This window comes from Mya arenaria, chromosome 15 (genome assembly GCF_026914265.1).
Source record: "Mya arenaria isolate MELC-2E11 chromosome 15, ASM2691426v1".
NCBI classification, from domain to species: Eukaryota; Metazoa; Mollusca; class Bivalvia; order Myida; family Myidae; genus Mya; species Mya arenaria.
Genome location: NC_069136.1, coordinates 29,112,372 through 29,126,439, shown reverse-complemented (window position 1 = coordinate 29,126,439; position 14,068 = coordinate 29,112,372). Strand labels below are relative to the sequence as shown.

The 14,068-nt window shown below is 41.8% G+C and overlaps 1 protein-coding gene across 2 annotated transcripts in view; it reads left to right on the top strand.

Annotated features, from left to right (window-relative positions):
* Window positions 1-10,750, top strand: part of LOC128219627 (TSC22 domain family protein 4-like) — a 68,184-nt gene extending 57,434 nt beyond the window's left edge. For both annotated transcript variants that reach the window (XM_052927512.1, XM_052927511.1), the window contains exon 3: window positions 7,410-10,750. In XM_052927512.1, coding sequence (XP_052783472.1) covers window positions 7,410-7,604 — 195 coding nt within the window. In that variant the 3' untranslated portion in view covers window positions 7,605-10,750. The remainder of the gene's footprint in view (window positions 1-7,409) is intronic.
* Window positions 10,751-14,068: the final 3,318 nt, after the last annotated feature.

Here is a 14,068-nt window from a genome sequence, read left to right as displayed (position 1 = left end):
AAATTAATTTGGCTAGCTCTACTACTTATGCAGTTTAACATAGCAAAATGTGCTTGTCAATCCGTTACGAAGCATTTTCACACAAATGCAATGTTTCACCGATGACTATGTCCTGATACACGGCTCACACCCAAACAGTCACTCTGGATTTGTTTGTAGAAGCATTTGATGTCACCCTTTCACATTGTTAGTTATACCCCCACAAACGAAGTTTGAGGGGGTATATAGGAGTGAGTATGTCTGTCGGTCGGTCTGTCTGTCTGTCTGTCGGTTTTCATGGTTTCCTGACGATAACTCATGAAAGGCTAGACAGATTTGAAAAAAAATTTGGTACACAGGTGTAACATCAGAAGATACAGGTCAAGTTTGATATTGGGGCTGGTGGGGCCAAGGTCAAGGTCACTGTTACTAAAAATAAAAAAATGGTTTCCGGACGATAACTCATGAAAGGCTGGACAGATTTGAACAATTTTTGGTACACAGGTGTAACATCAGAAGATACAGGCCAAGTTCGATATTGGGGCTGGTGGGGTCAAGGTCACTGTTACCAAAAATAGAAAATCGGTTTCCGGACGATAACTCATGAAAGGCTAGACAGATTTGAACAATTTTTGGTACAAAGGTGTAACATCAGAAGATATAGGTCAAGTTCGATATTGGGGCTGGTGGGGCCAAGGTCAAGGTCACTGTTACTAAAAATAGAAAAACGGTTTCCGGACGATAACTCATGAAAGGCTAGACAGATTTGAACAATTTTTGGTACACAGGTGTAACATCAGAAGATACAGGTCAAGTTCGATATTGGGGCTGGTGGGGCCAAAGTCAAGGTCACTATTACTAAAAATCGAAAAACGGTTTCTGGACGATAAATCATGAAAGGCTTGACAGATTTGAACAATTTTTGGTACACAGGTGTAACATCAGAAGATACAGGTCAAGTTCGATATTGGGGCTGGTGGGGCCAAGGTCAAGGTCACTGTTACTAAAAATAGAAAAACGGTTTCCGGACGATAACTCATGAAAGGCTAGACAGATTTGAACAATTTTTGGTACACAGGTGTAACATCAGAAGATACAGGTCAAGTTTGATATTGGGGCTGGTGGGGCCAAGGTCAAGGTCACTGTTACTAAAAATAAAAAAATGGTTTCCGGACGATAACTCATGAAAGGCTAGACAGATTTGAACAATTTTTGGTACACAGGTGTAACATCAGAAGATACAGGTCAAGTTCGATATTGGGGCTGGTGGGGCCAAGGTCAAGGTCACTGTTACTAAAAATAAAAAAATGGTTTCCGGACGATAACTCATGAAAGGCTAGACAGATTTGAACAATTTTTGGTACACAGGTGTAACATCAGAAGATACAGGTCAAGTTCGATATTGGGGCTGGTGGGGCCAAGGTCAAGGTCACTGTTACTAAAAATAAAAAAATGGTTTCCGGACGATAACTCATGAAAGGCTAGACAGATTTGAACAATTTTTGGTACACAGGTGTAACATCAGAAGATACAGGTCAAGTTCGATATTGGGGCTGGTGGGGCCAAAGTCAAGGTCACTGTTACTAAAAATAGAAAAACCTGACAGCTCTAGTTGTGCCTGTTGTGGACTGTCAATCATATCTGTAGCACTACCAAATACATGTACCTCAAACCTGGTTTCAAGTGCAGACTGGCAGTTTAATTTTGTCATGTGATAGGTAAACAGTAAAATAAAAACTATAGGAAAGTACTGTTAAAACTCAAAGAAGCGGTTACTTCCCATAGCTCTAAGTTACTGCACTAACTAAAGTTGAAAATTTACTAGATTTCAGCAAACTTTTTTTTTTATGATATGATTATGGAACGATGAGGTCGCTGATCGCCGAGTTACGAATGTCTTCTGATATAATCGATTATCGGCGATCATCAGCCCATCACTGACCTAACATTACTACTCAATGCTTTAAAATCTTGAAATGCTAAATCCAATTGCGAACAGTAAATGTATAAGTGATTTGATCATTTATGTCCTAGAACTACAATCATGAAGTTAAAGATGAGCTCTTTTTGTCAGTTTAATTATAAATTAATATAATAAATAGCAATATTTCTGTCAAGACACTGTAAATAGCCATTTTGTTCCGAATTCTTTTTTTTTCTTTTTTCGGTTTTTATATTTGGTCACTTGAGTTATTCATCTCCAGTAACTGTTGTCAGTCTTGGCAGTGTCATCCCCAGTAACTGTTGTCAGTCTTGGCAGTGTCATCTCTACTAACTGTTGTCAGTCTTGGCAGTGTCATCTCCAGTAACTGTTGTCAGTCTCTGCAGTGTCATCTCCACTAACTGTTGTCAGTCTTGGCAGTGTCATCTCCAGTAACTGTTGTCAGTCTTGGCAGTGTCTTCTCCAGTAACTGTTGTCAGTCTTGGCAGTGTCATCTCCAGTAACTGTTGTCAGTCTTGGCAGTGTCATCTCCAGTAACTGTTGTCAGTCTTGGCAGTGTCATCTCCAGTAACTGTTGTCAGTCTTGGCAGTGTCATCTCCAGTAACTGTTGTCAGTCTTGGCAGTGTCATCTCCACTAACTGTTGTCAGTCTTGGCAGTGTCATCTCCAGTAACTGTTGTCAGTCTTGGCAGTGTCATCTCCAGTAACTGTTGTCAGTCTTGGCAGTGTCATCTCCAGTAACTGTTGTCAGTCTTAGCAGTGTCATCTCCAGTAACTGTTGTCAGTCTTGGCAGTGATTAATTGTCATTATGCTAATTTTGGTGTAAAAGGTCCTCAGCAGGCACAATGCATATGATCTAAAGAAATGAAGTATTGTCCATTACAAATTCATAAATGCTATTTTAAGAGATTTTTTAGTTCACATTTGTCTGTTACACCCATATACATAGACCACAAATTACTTTGTTAGAAATATTCATTGCTTCTATAATTATAATGAATTTCATATGAGCTTTCTGCAATGGAGCGTTATATGGCCTAGCTGTGTCAAGGACGAATACTAATACTGTCACCTTAGCTTATGATAATTATGTCTAGAATACAATATTCTTAAGGATAAAACTTTTTGCATGGTTGGTTTTAAGTAAAAGTTAGATGACAATATTCGTTGATGAGTTTGCTGATGGTAGATTTTGATTTACAGTTATAAAAGTGCAGACCTAGCAGCCTACAGCATATGAATTATCATGTTGTCTGACAGTGATCTGAGATACAGACCTGTCAATATACACAAGAAGGAAGAATGAGCTTAACAGTGAAGTTTGAATACAAGTTAACACATTCAGCACTGTGCTGCAGTTCCTTTTGGCAGTTTTGTCCACCCAGATATGTTTTTTCGGAAAACATTTCTTAAAAACCTTTTTAATAACTTAACAAGATTTATGGCATTTTAATTGAAGCCCGTTTTCCATTCAAACGGTGTTTGTTTTCCTTCAATCCATACTAGTTTGACTTCCCTGTACATATGTTACTTTGACCTTGGACTATACATTAAATGCAATTTTATGCAAACATAAAATTATTATTAATCTTTATTTTTGTATGTCCTTGATACCGGAGTTAGGCAATATCTTGGGAATTAGCTATACTCTATACTATACCAGGAGCCATTTAACTCTCCCCTTTCCAGGTCACAAATGTCATGTAAAAATTGCTGATAAAGCAATGTCATGTAAAAATTGCTGATACAGCAAACCAGCTTAATTGGATCTGACCTTGAGTGGTCAATACTGGTCAATGTGATGGCCAGTAGCTGACCTAGATTTATGCCACATACACATTATACTGTACACTAGATTATCACCTTCATCCTGATGTCCAACAATCATGTTATCTTCCCAAGTTGGAAAACAATGAGCACTGTAAAATTTCCAGATGGCATTCTTTAAAAGTTTCAGAATTTTGAACTTTGTGTGTACTTCCAGTTTTGAAGTATTAAAACCTATTAATGGAATTGCATACATGAGAATGGTGTCTTGTAGCTTTTGCCTCATTCCATACCTTCTATATTTATTGAATATTGTGTAACAGTCTGCTGTAGGCAAAGCTGCCACTATTTGTAACGTGCAAGCCTAACAAGGCCAACAGGTCCCATTAGAGAAAAGCATGCTGGACCCTGAAGGGATCCACTGGTCTTTATTTACAGTAAATTCTCAAGCCCTCTCGGGCTTTGCTTATTTGCATATTACCAACCAAGTAAACATAGGTACTTTGACCATACTTCCGTCTATAATGGAATGTTATACTATGAACGCACATCCGCCGCCTACAGTGGACCGTTACATTATTATGAACGCACATCCGCCGCCTACAGCAGACTGTAACAGTTGTACTATGAATGCACATCCGCCGCCTACAGCAGACCGTTACATTATTATGAACGCACACCCGCCGGCTACAGCGGACTGTAACAGTTGTACTATGAATGCACATCCGCGGCCTACAGCAGACCGTTACATTATTATGAACGCACACCCGCCGGCTACAGCGGACTGTAACAGTTGTACTATGAATGCACATCCGCCACCTACAGCGGACCATTACATTATTATGAATGCACATCCGCCGATAATGCAGTGGGTTTTTTTTTTGCTGTTAAATTTGTTATCATTTTTTTAAGATTGGCATTCATATACCTGGTATGCATTATATAAATTTTCATTAAATTTTGATGGCTGGTTCACCTTAAATATGTGTATGCATTATTTTCCAACTTCTGTCAATAGCTTCATTTCCTTGATTACAAGCAGCCATTTCTAGTTATTTTTGGATAATACACTAAATATTTGCTACAGGAAGCTGAATATTAAATACAGTAAACAAGGTTTGTTTGTTTCTGCATGACTCATGAATGGTAACCGATTGTGATGTTATTCTCTGGTTCAGTCATGTGGAACGTGTACGCCCTTTGTTTGCTGGTGGTTAATGTGGGCGGTGTGGTGGTTAAAGTGAGTGGCCTTTATAAGACCATCAACCTTGCAAATATTGGATATATCTAGCCACACACATTGAAAGACCAGTCTAATCCAGTTGACCTATACACTGCAGGCTTAGTCATTACTTGGCAAGCTATACAGGGAAATACAGGGGATTTCCTGTATGTAGGAAAAAGAAAGTAGCCTCTTTTGAATCAGTATTGTTTATCGAAAAAGGGATTGGATGTATAAGGAAGTTTAAAGTGAAAATTGTTGAAATTATTTTCTGTGTATAACTTATCAGAGGAAAAAACAGTTTGTTGGTCATTGACATTGGAGTCAGTTTAACAGTTGAAAATGAGCAGTGTAGCAGTAACTATGTTCAAAGGGTGTGACATTGACAACTTTCTTATGGAGCGACTAGAAAAAAAACTCTTGCAGGACAAATATCTGGTAACTGTGCTTTTTTAGTATTAAATGCTTTTATTGCTGTATTTTAATCCATATCACAAGAACTCTTGATCTTTGTATGTACGAATGTAAGATGCATAAAATTTCAGTTCACTTCTATTTCAAGTCCTTAGTTTCCAAAAATGGAACTAGCTATATAAGTGGATAAGTTCTTTTGCAAAGTAGTTCATATTATGCACTTCTGTATATAAATATTTGGTGTTAACTTGAATCAGCATGACCAAACAGAATTATTCTGAAGTTGATAATTTATAGGAAATAAGGCTCTTAAAAGCTATTATTTAGCTGTTATTTTTTAAACATAAGTAGAACACTAATCAAGGAAATTCACCGACAATAAATAACCTTGTGAGTTATTTTTCATAGAAATGCCACAGTTACTTGGTATTTGGACAGCATATTTGGCCAGTCGAGCTACCTGATTCAATCGATTAGGTCCTAATGGTGATCTCTTGGACTGAGAATCATAAAAAATGTTTTCTAGTACACTATGATACACATAATAAACAAATAATCCACTTTTTGTCGTTTATTTTTACATATTTGATATTTTAAAATTTCATACAATCTTTATCATTCACAAGTTATGAAGGTTAGCAAATTTCGGATAGAGACATATGCATGGAAACGAGCACAGATCTACAAAACATTTTCGGTAAAACAAATTTATATGTCCCATGCATGTTCAGAAGGAAGTTATCTCTAAGGTGCAATCGCTCAACAAGCACATACTAGTAGCGTTTTCGCAATTTTCCTTGATAACTCTGCCAAGAATACTGTTTATTTATCGACTCACAAATCTTGCCAGTAATTTTGACCATGCAAACCGGCCAGACCTGGCATGCGCTTTTCAACTTTACGCGCGAATGGGAACCGGGGATATGTTTACCTCGTGACTGGTACCCGTCCATGCATAGAGCCAAACAGCGCATGCCGGGTTAGGCCCTTGTGAATACTCAAAAGTACTGGCGTAGTTCTGTGAGTCGGTAAATAACAGTATTCCTGGCAGAGTTATTAAACAAAATTGCTAACATGGTTCTATTTTTTGCTTGTTGAGCGATTGCATCTTGGAGATAACTTCCTTCTGAACATGCATGCGATGTATACATTTGTTTTATCGAAAAAATCTTGTAGATCTGAGTTCGTTTCCATACATACGTCTCAATCCGAAATCTGCTAACCTTCATAACTTGTGAATGATAAAGATTGTATGAAATTTTAAAATATTTAATATGTAAAAATGTACGACTAAAAGTGGATTATTTGTTTATTATGTGTACCATAGAGTACTAAAACACATTTTTTATGATTCTCAGTCCAAGAGATCACCCTAGGGACCAAATCGCTCGAATCAGGTAGCTTGACTGGCCAAAAATGCAGTCCAAATACCAAGTAACTGTGAGAATTGCAGGTACAGCTCATGTTGGCCACTCTTTTACAGTAGAAAAATATTCCTGTGAAAAATATTTCTGTCTTCAATCAATAACTCTGAAATACCAGCTTGCAGCAATGGTGGACCTATTTTTGATTATGAAGAAAAAATGACCTCCAAGTCAATAATAAATGCTTGCTTTTTCTAGAGAAATCTCCAATTGATTGATGAGTTTTAATAAAATTACAGGACCAACATATTTAATAACGAACAGATTGATTCAAGAACTTTGTTACTCTGGTTTCAAAACAAGAGTTTAATATTTTGAAATTAGGCAACTGTTTTACTAGAAAATTAGATAAAAAATGGATAAGATTCACTGTTTACTTGGTAAACATAAGTTTATGGTATTACAGATTTGTTCATTGATATTTGCATAGCTGCAGAAAAGATGATAATAGCCATGTATGTGCCATATGCTGAATTTCAATTCGTCAGTCCTTTCTGATTCTTTTTCAGGGTTTGCTGACTAACCAACATACTAGGGAATCATAAAGAATGTCTTTTTATACTCAAGTTATGACAAAGTATAAGGTACACTTTGCTGAATTAAAATGGAATACATAATTAAGTTGTTTGTAACCATAATTTTTGTACTTTTTGATTTCAGGACCTGGTGAAGAGTCATCTTATGTTTGCTGTGCGGGAGGAGGTTGAGGTGCTAAAGGAGCAGATTGCCGAGCTCATAGAGCGGAACAATCAGCTTGAGTATGAGAACGGAATCCTGCGAGCGGCTGCTAGCCCAGAGACCCTCGCCAAGCTGGCTCAGCCCCGACAGCAACCACCACCATCATCATCTTCTTGAGAATGCAGTCATTTGCCTCATTTAAGGCAGTTTGAAGATAGGCTTAACTAAATTTCGCTGCTCTGTCAGTGCTGATTGGCTCTGCCCCTCGTTAAGACGATGGGTTAACCAGCCTGCATTCCATCCTGAAGAATGGTTGGATAGAACAACCAGAATGACCTACCGGAGGTAATTGCTTGGTTTTAGCAAAATAAGAGATAATTCAAGGAAGTACCAGATTCATCCAGCTGGAGTTACTTCTCTTGGTTGAATCGTCCAACATCAAAAGACATGAGCACCAGAGTAAAAGCCAGTAGAGGAAGGACCACTGGACAGTGTACGGAAAGATGTGCTAATTTATCGGGCCATTCAATATCTCCAGAGGGGTTTGCTAATGCAAACCTACAAGTACAATCATTGAATATTATCTAGTCGTATAGCTTGAACACAGTCGGCATCTGATATTTTAAGGAAATTGGACTGGTTTGGCGTAACTGTGATGCAAGTGAATTGAAAACACTCCAAACATTATTTTATTGTTTGGAAAGGCTTGTGAATACCTATGATACTTAATTCCTGGCTGTTATCAAGCTGAAGGCACATACCTTGACCTCTCTTGCCATAAAATATCTATTGAAAATGTTTTTTTTCCCTTTGATCTTTTCTTCCTTCCAATAATCTGTCATGTTAAATAATGGTACTATAACCTCATTGCCTTAGTGTACGTGCACCATTTACTGCTTAAAACAAACAATTAGTTCATAAATTCCATCGTGTTAAAAGAGTCTTATAGCTGCTATATCATCATTGTAACAATGTATTGCACATAATATACATGACTTGTAATAATCTTTTGCTTGTTTCCTGAGTAAATGTTCATATTTTAGACGTTAATAATGCTTTTCTCATCAAAGAATTGGTAATTTGTTTCATTTATGCAGATATGATTGTATGGGGAAATCATAATGCTGTCAGATTCATGCATGAGTAAAGCTGTTCAAACGTCAAAATTGTTTTGTACATATTAAAAAAAGAATGTGCTGCGAATACGATCATTACTACATAAATTATATATCAGGTGGTAAACATGTAAGCCATTTACCCCTCTGCCATGAATATACTAATTCTCTGCCATGTATATACTAATTTCCCTTTCTTATGCTCTGTCTGATACATTTCTGTAATTGTTCCACTATTGGACCTCCTGTTGAAAAGTGCTTTATGATCTAGGCTTTGAAACTTCTCACTAAATCAGTATGATTATGCATTTACCAATATTTGCTCCACCAGGGTTGTTGGGGGTATAAAGGGACTGAAGACAGCAGATAGTTGCCCACATGAAGGGTTTTGGTTGCCCATGTGTAGGGGTTTTTTTGTTGCCAAAGTGTAGGGTTTTGGTTGCCCACATGTAGGTTTTGGTTGCCCACATGAAGGGTTTCAGTTGGTAACATGTAGGGTTTTGGTTGCCCACATGTAGGGTTTTGGTTGCCCACATGTAGGGTTTCAGTTGCCCACATGTAGGGTTTCAGTTGCCCACATGTAGGGTTTCAGTTGCCCACATGTAGGGTTTCAGTTGCCCACATGTAGGGTTTCAGTTGCCCACATGAAGGGTTTCAGTTGGTAACATGTAGGGTTTTGGTTGCCCACATGTAGGGTTTTGGTTGCCCACATGTAGGGTTTCAGTTGCCCACATGTAGGGTATCAGGTTTTGGACATGTGGGATAGTGGGTTTCCCACATTGCAGGCAATAAGAATAATTTCATGTTAGCTTAATGAAAGTAAGGGATTTGCACAGCTAGCTGTTCAGTGTACAAATGTGTTGGTATATTTAGCAATTTAAAGAATAAATTTTTGACAAAGATATTTTATCAGTGTTTGTATGAAAGTAAGATTGTAATTTAATGACAGTTTAAACAGTTCAACATTGCAAAGGACTTATGATTATAAGCAAGTTGATAAATGTCAGCTAGCATTTTCAACAGTGTATGTAAGGCCATTAATCTGAATTACTCGCATTCTTCATATCTCTCACTATCATCTGTTCACAGGCCAGAATAACCTAAAACTAGTTGGGCTTTGTCTTGGGGGATGGGGGGGGGGGGGGATAGACAGATGGAGACTTGTGCAAGATTTGTTTGTCACAAAAGGGCATTATTGATTTACTATTCAAAACCTCACTATTGCTGGATTCCTGTGTAGGCAATATGAGTCACCTCTTGTTTACATCATTCTATGGTGTATGAAATTCATGTGCAATTACAATTCTTGAGTGCATTTGCTGATAATATTTTTGTAAAAAAAAGATACTATGATTTTCTTAAAGTATTTATTGTCATTTGGTGCAACATTTTTGCCTTGAATATTGTGAGATAAATATTCTTAAAATGCACAAGTTAGGGCTGTAGAATATGCATGTAAAACCTTTATAACCAATACATTGTAGAAAGTATTGGGGTCAGTTAAAGCAGTATTATTTCCATCGGACTATGTACAGAAGCTTCAATTATGTTATTATGTTAATTTGTATATAAGCTCTTCTAGTTTATCTTTTCTGAAATTGTAAATTATGTTTTAATATCAATCACTACATAGAAAAAAATCCAAAAATAAAATTAAAATTTAATATTAGCTCCGCTAAACTTTATTGAATATATATGTCAAGTGTGAGATTTAATAGTTACATGTACATGTTAACCTTTTAACAACATTGATTGTAACTTGTATCATTATATGATCTATACGAGCCTGTCTATTCATGTTTTTCTTTCAATCTATGATTTGTACTCCAGCATTTTGATTAGAAGCTCCATCTGTTTGGAGTCAAGTGTTGATTACTGGATATTAAATCTTAAATCTGTTTTTGTTATGAAATATTTATCTTTATTAAACTCATTTTAAGCTAATGTTTACATGACACATTGTATCAAGAAATTCACTGTGCTTTAGTTTTTTCTGTCATAGAAAAGTTACTTAAAATATGATGGTAATTCAGAATATTGGTTTTCAAGTTAAAAGCAACACCTTTGAATGTAAGTGAATTATTACAACTCTTTATCTCTTATTTACAAGGATAAAAACTACTATAAACTGAATGTGTTATATGACATGATATATTAAATCAAGTTGTTATATTGTTGACTTTGAAAATAATAAATACAGTAAAAGGATTTTCTTTCGTTTTATCTGAGTGTCAGTCATCCATCATCTCTCAGCTCTTTCAGCTGCTTTGAGCACTGTCAGCAAGATGCCACCGACAGCCCGCCACCCATCATCTCTCAGCTCTTAAGCTGCCTTGAGCACTGCCAGCAAGGTGCCACTGAGTGCCTGCCACCCATCATCTCCCAGCCCTTTAAGCTGCCTTGAGCACTGCCAGCCAGGTGCCACTGAGTGCCTGCCACCCATCATCTCCCAGCCCTTTAAGCTGCCTTGAGCACTGCCAGCAAGGTGCCACTGAGTGCCTGCCACCCATCATCTCCCAGCCCTTTAAGCTGCCTTGAGCACTGCCAGCCAGGTGCCACTGAGTGCCTGCCACCCATCATCTCCCAGCCCTTTAAGCTGCCTTGAGCACTGCCAGCAAGGTGCCACTGAGTGCCTGCCACCCATCATCTCTCAGCCCTTTAAGCTGCCTTGAGCACTGCCAGCAAGGTGCCACTGAGTGCCTGCCACCCATCATCTCCCAGCCCTTTAAGCTGCTATTAGCACTGTCAGCAAGGTGCCACTGAGTGCCTGCCACCTATCATCTCCCAGCCCTTTCAGCTGCCTTGAGCACTGCCAGCCAGGTGCCACTGAGTGCCCGCCACCCATCATCTCCCAGCCCTTTAAGCTGCCTTGAGCACTGCCAGCAAGGTGCCACTGAGTGCCTGCCACCCATCATCTCCCAGCCCTTTAAGCTGCTATTAGCACTGTCAGCCAGGTGCCACTGAGTGCCCGCCACCCATCATCTCCCAGCCCTTTAAGCTGCCTTGAGCACTGCCAGCAAGGTGCCACTGAGTGCCTGCCACCCATCATCTCCCAGCCCTTTCAGCTGCCTTGAGCACTGCCAGCAAGGTGCCACTGAGTGCCCGTCACCCATCATCTCCCAGCCCTTTAAGCTGCTATTAGCACTGCCAGCAAGGTGCCACTGAGTGCCCGCCACCCATCATCTCCCAGCCCTTTCAGCTGCCTTGAGCACTGCCAGCAAGGTGCCACTGAGTGCCCGTCACCCATCATCTCCCAGCCCTTTAAGCTGCTATTAGCACTGCCAGCAAGGTGCCACTGAGTGCCTGCCACCCATCATCTCCCAGCCCTTTAAGCTGCTATTAGCACTGCCAGCAAGGTGCCACTGAGTGCCTGCCACCCATCATCTCCCAGCCCTTTCAGCTGCCTTGAGCACTGCCAGCAAGGTGCCACTGAGTGCCCGCCACCCATCATCTCCCAGCCCTTTAAGCTGCTATTAGCACTGCCAGCAAGGTGCCACTGAGTGCCTGCCACCCATCATCTCCCAGCCCTTTAAGCTGCTATTAGCACTGCCAGCAAGGTGCCACTGAGTGCCTGCCACCCATCATCTCCCAGCCCTTTAAGCTGCTATTAGCACTGCCAGCAAGGTGCCACTGAGTGCCTGCCACCCATCATCTCCCAGCCCTTTAAGCTGCCTTGAGCACTGCCAGCCAGGTGCCACTGAGTGCCTGCCACCCATCATCTCTCAGCCCTTTAAGCTGCCTTGAGCACTGCCAGCAAGGTGCCACTGAGTGCCTGCCACCCATCATCTCCCAGCCCTTTAAGCTGCTATTAGCACTGCCAGCCAGGTGCCACTGAGTGCCCGTCACCCATCATCTCCCAGCCCTTTAAGCTGCTATTAGCACTGCCAGCAAGGTGCCACTGAGTGCCTGCCACCCATCATCTCCCAGCCCTTTAAGCTGCCTTGAGCACTGCCAGCCAGGTGCCACTGAGTGCCTGCCACCCATCATCTCCCAGCCCTTTAAGCTGCCTTGAGCACTGCCAGCCAGGTGCCACTGAGTGCCCGCCACCCATCATCTCCCAGCCCTTTAAGCTGCTATTAGCACTGCCAGCAAGGTGCCACTGAGTGCCCGCCACCCATCATCTCCCAGCCCTTTAAGCTGCCTTGAGCACTGCCAGCAAGGTGCCACTGAGTGCCTGCCACCCATCATCTCCCAGCCCTTTCAGCTGCCTTGAGCACTGCCAGCAAGGTGCCACTGAGTGCCCGTCACCCATCATCTCCCAGCCCTTTAAGCTGCTATTAGCACTGTCAGCCAGGTGCCACTGAGTGCCCGCCACCCATCATCTCCCAGCCCTTTAAGCTGCTATTAGCACTGTCAGCAAGGTGCCACTGAGTGCCTGCCACCCATCATCTCTCAGCCCTTTAAGCTGCTTTGAGCCTTGCCAGCCAGGTGCCACTGAGTGCCTGCCACCCATCATCTCCCAGCCCTTTAAGCTGCCTTGAGCACTGCCAGCCAGGTGCCACTGAGTGCCTGCCACCCATCATCTCCCAGCCCTTTAAGCTGCCTTGAGCACTGCCAGCCAGGTGCCACTGAGTGCCTGCCACCTATCATCTCCCAGCCCTTTCAGCTGCCTTGAGCACTGCCAGCCAGGTGCCACTGAGTGCCCGCCACCCATCATCTCCCAGCCCTTTAAGCTGCTATTAGCACTGCCAGCAAGGTGCCACTGAGTGCCCGCCACCCATCATCTCCCAGCCCTTTAAGCTGCCTTGAGCACTGCCAGCAAGGTGCCACTGAGTGCCTGCCACCCATCATCTCCCAGCCCTTTCAGCTGCCTTGAGCACTGCCAGCAAGGTGCCACTGAGTGCCCGTCACCCATCATCTCCCAGCCCTTTAAGCTGCTATTAGCACTGTCAGCCAGGTGCCACTGAGTGCCCGCCACCCATCATCTCCCAGCCCTTTAAGCTGCTATTAGCACTGTCAGCAAGGTGCCACTGAGTGCCTGCCACCCATCATCTCTCAGCCCTTTAAGCTGCTTTGAGCCTTGCCAGCCAGGTGCCACTGAGTGCCTGCCACCCATCATCTCCCAGCCCTTTAAGCTGCCTTGAGCACTGCCAGCCAGGTGCCACTGAGTGCCTGCCACCCATCATCTCCCAGCCCTTTAAGCTGCCTTGAGCACTGCCAGCCAGGTGCCACTGAGTGCCTGCCACCCATCATCTCTCAGCCCTTTAAGCTGCTATTAGCACTGTCAGCAAGGTGCCACTGAGTGCCTGCCACCCATCATCTCTCAGCTCTTTAAGCTGCTATTAGCACTGTCACCCAGGTGCCACTGAGTGCCTGCCACCCATCATCTCTCAGCCCTTTAAGCTGCTATTAGCACTGTCAGCCAGGTGCCACTGAGTGCCTGCCACCCATCATCTCTCAGCCCTTTAAGCTGCTATTAGCACTGTCAGCCAGGTGCCACTGAGTGCCTGCCACCCATCATCTCTCAGCCCTTTAAGCTGCTATTAGCACTGCCAGCCAGGTGCCACTGAGTGCCTGCCACCCATC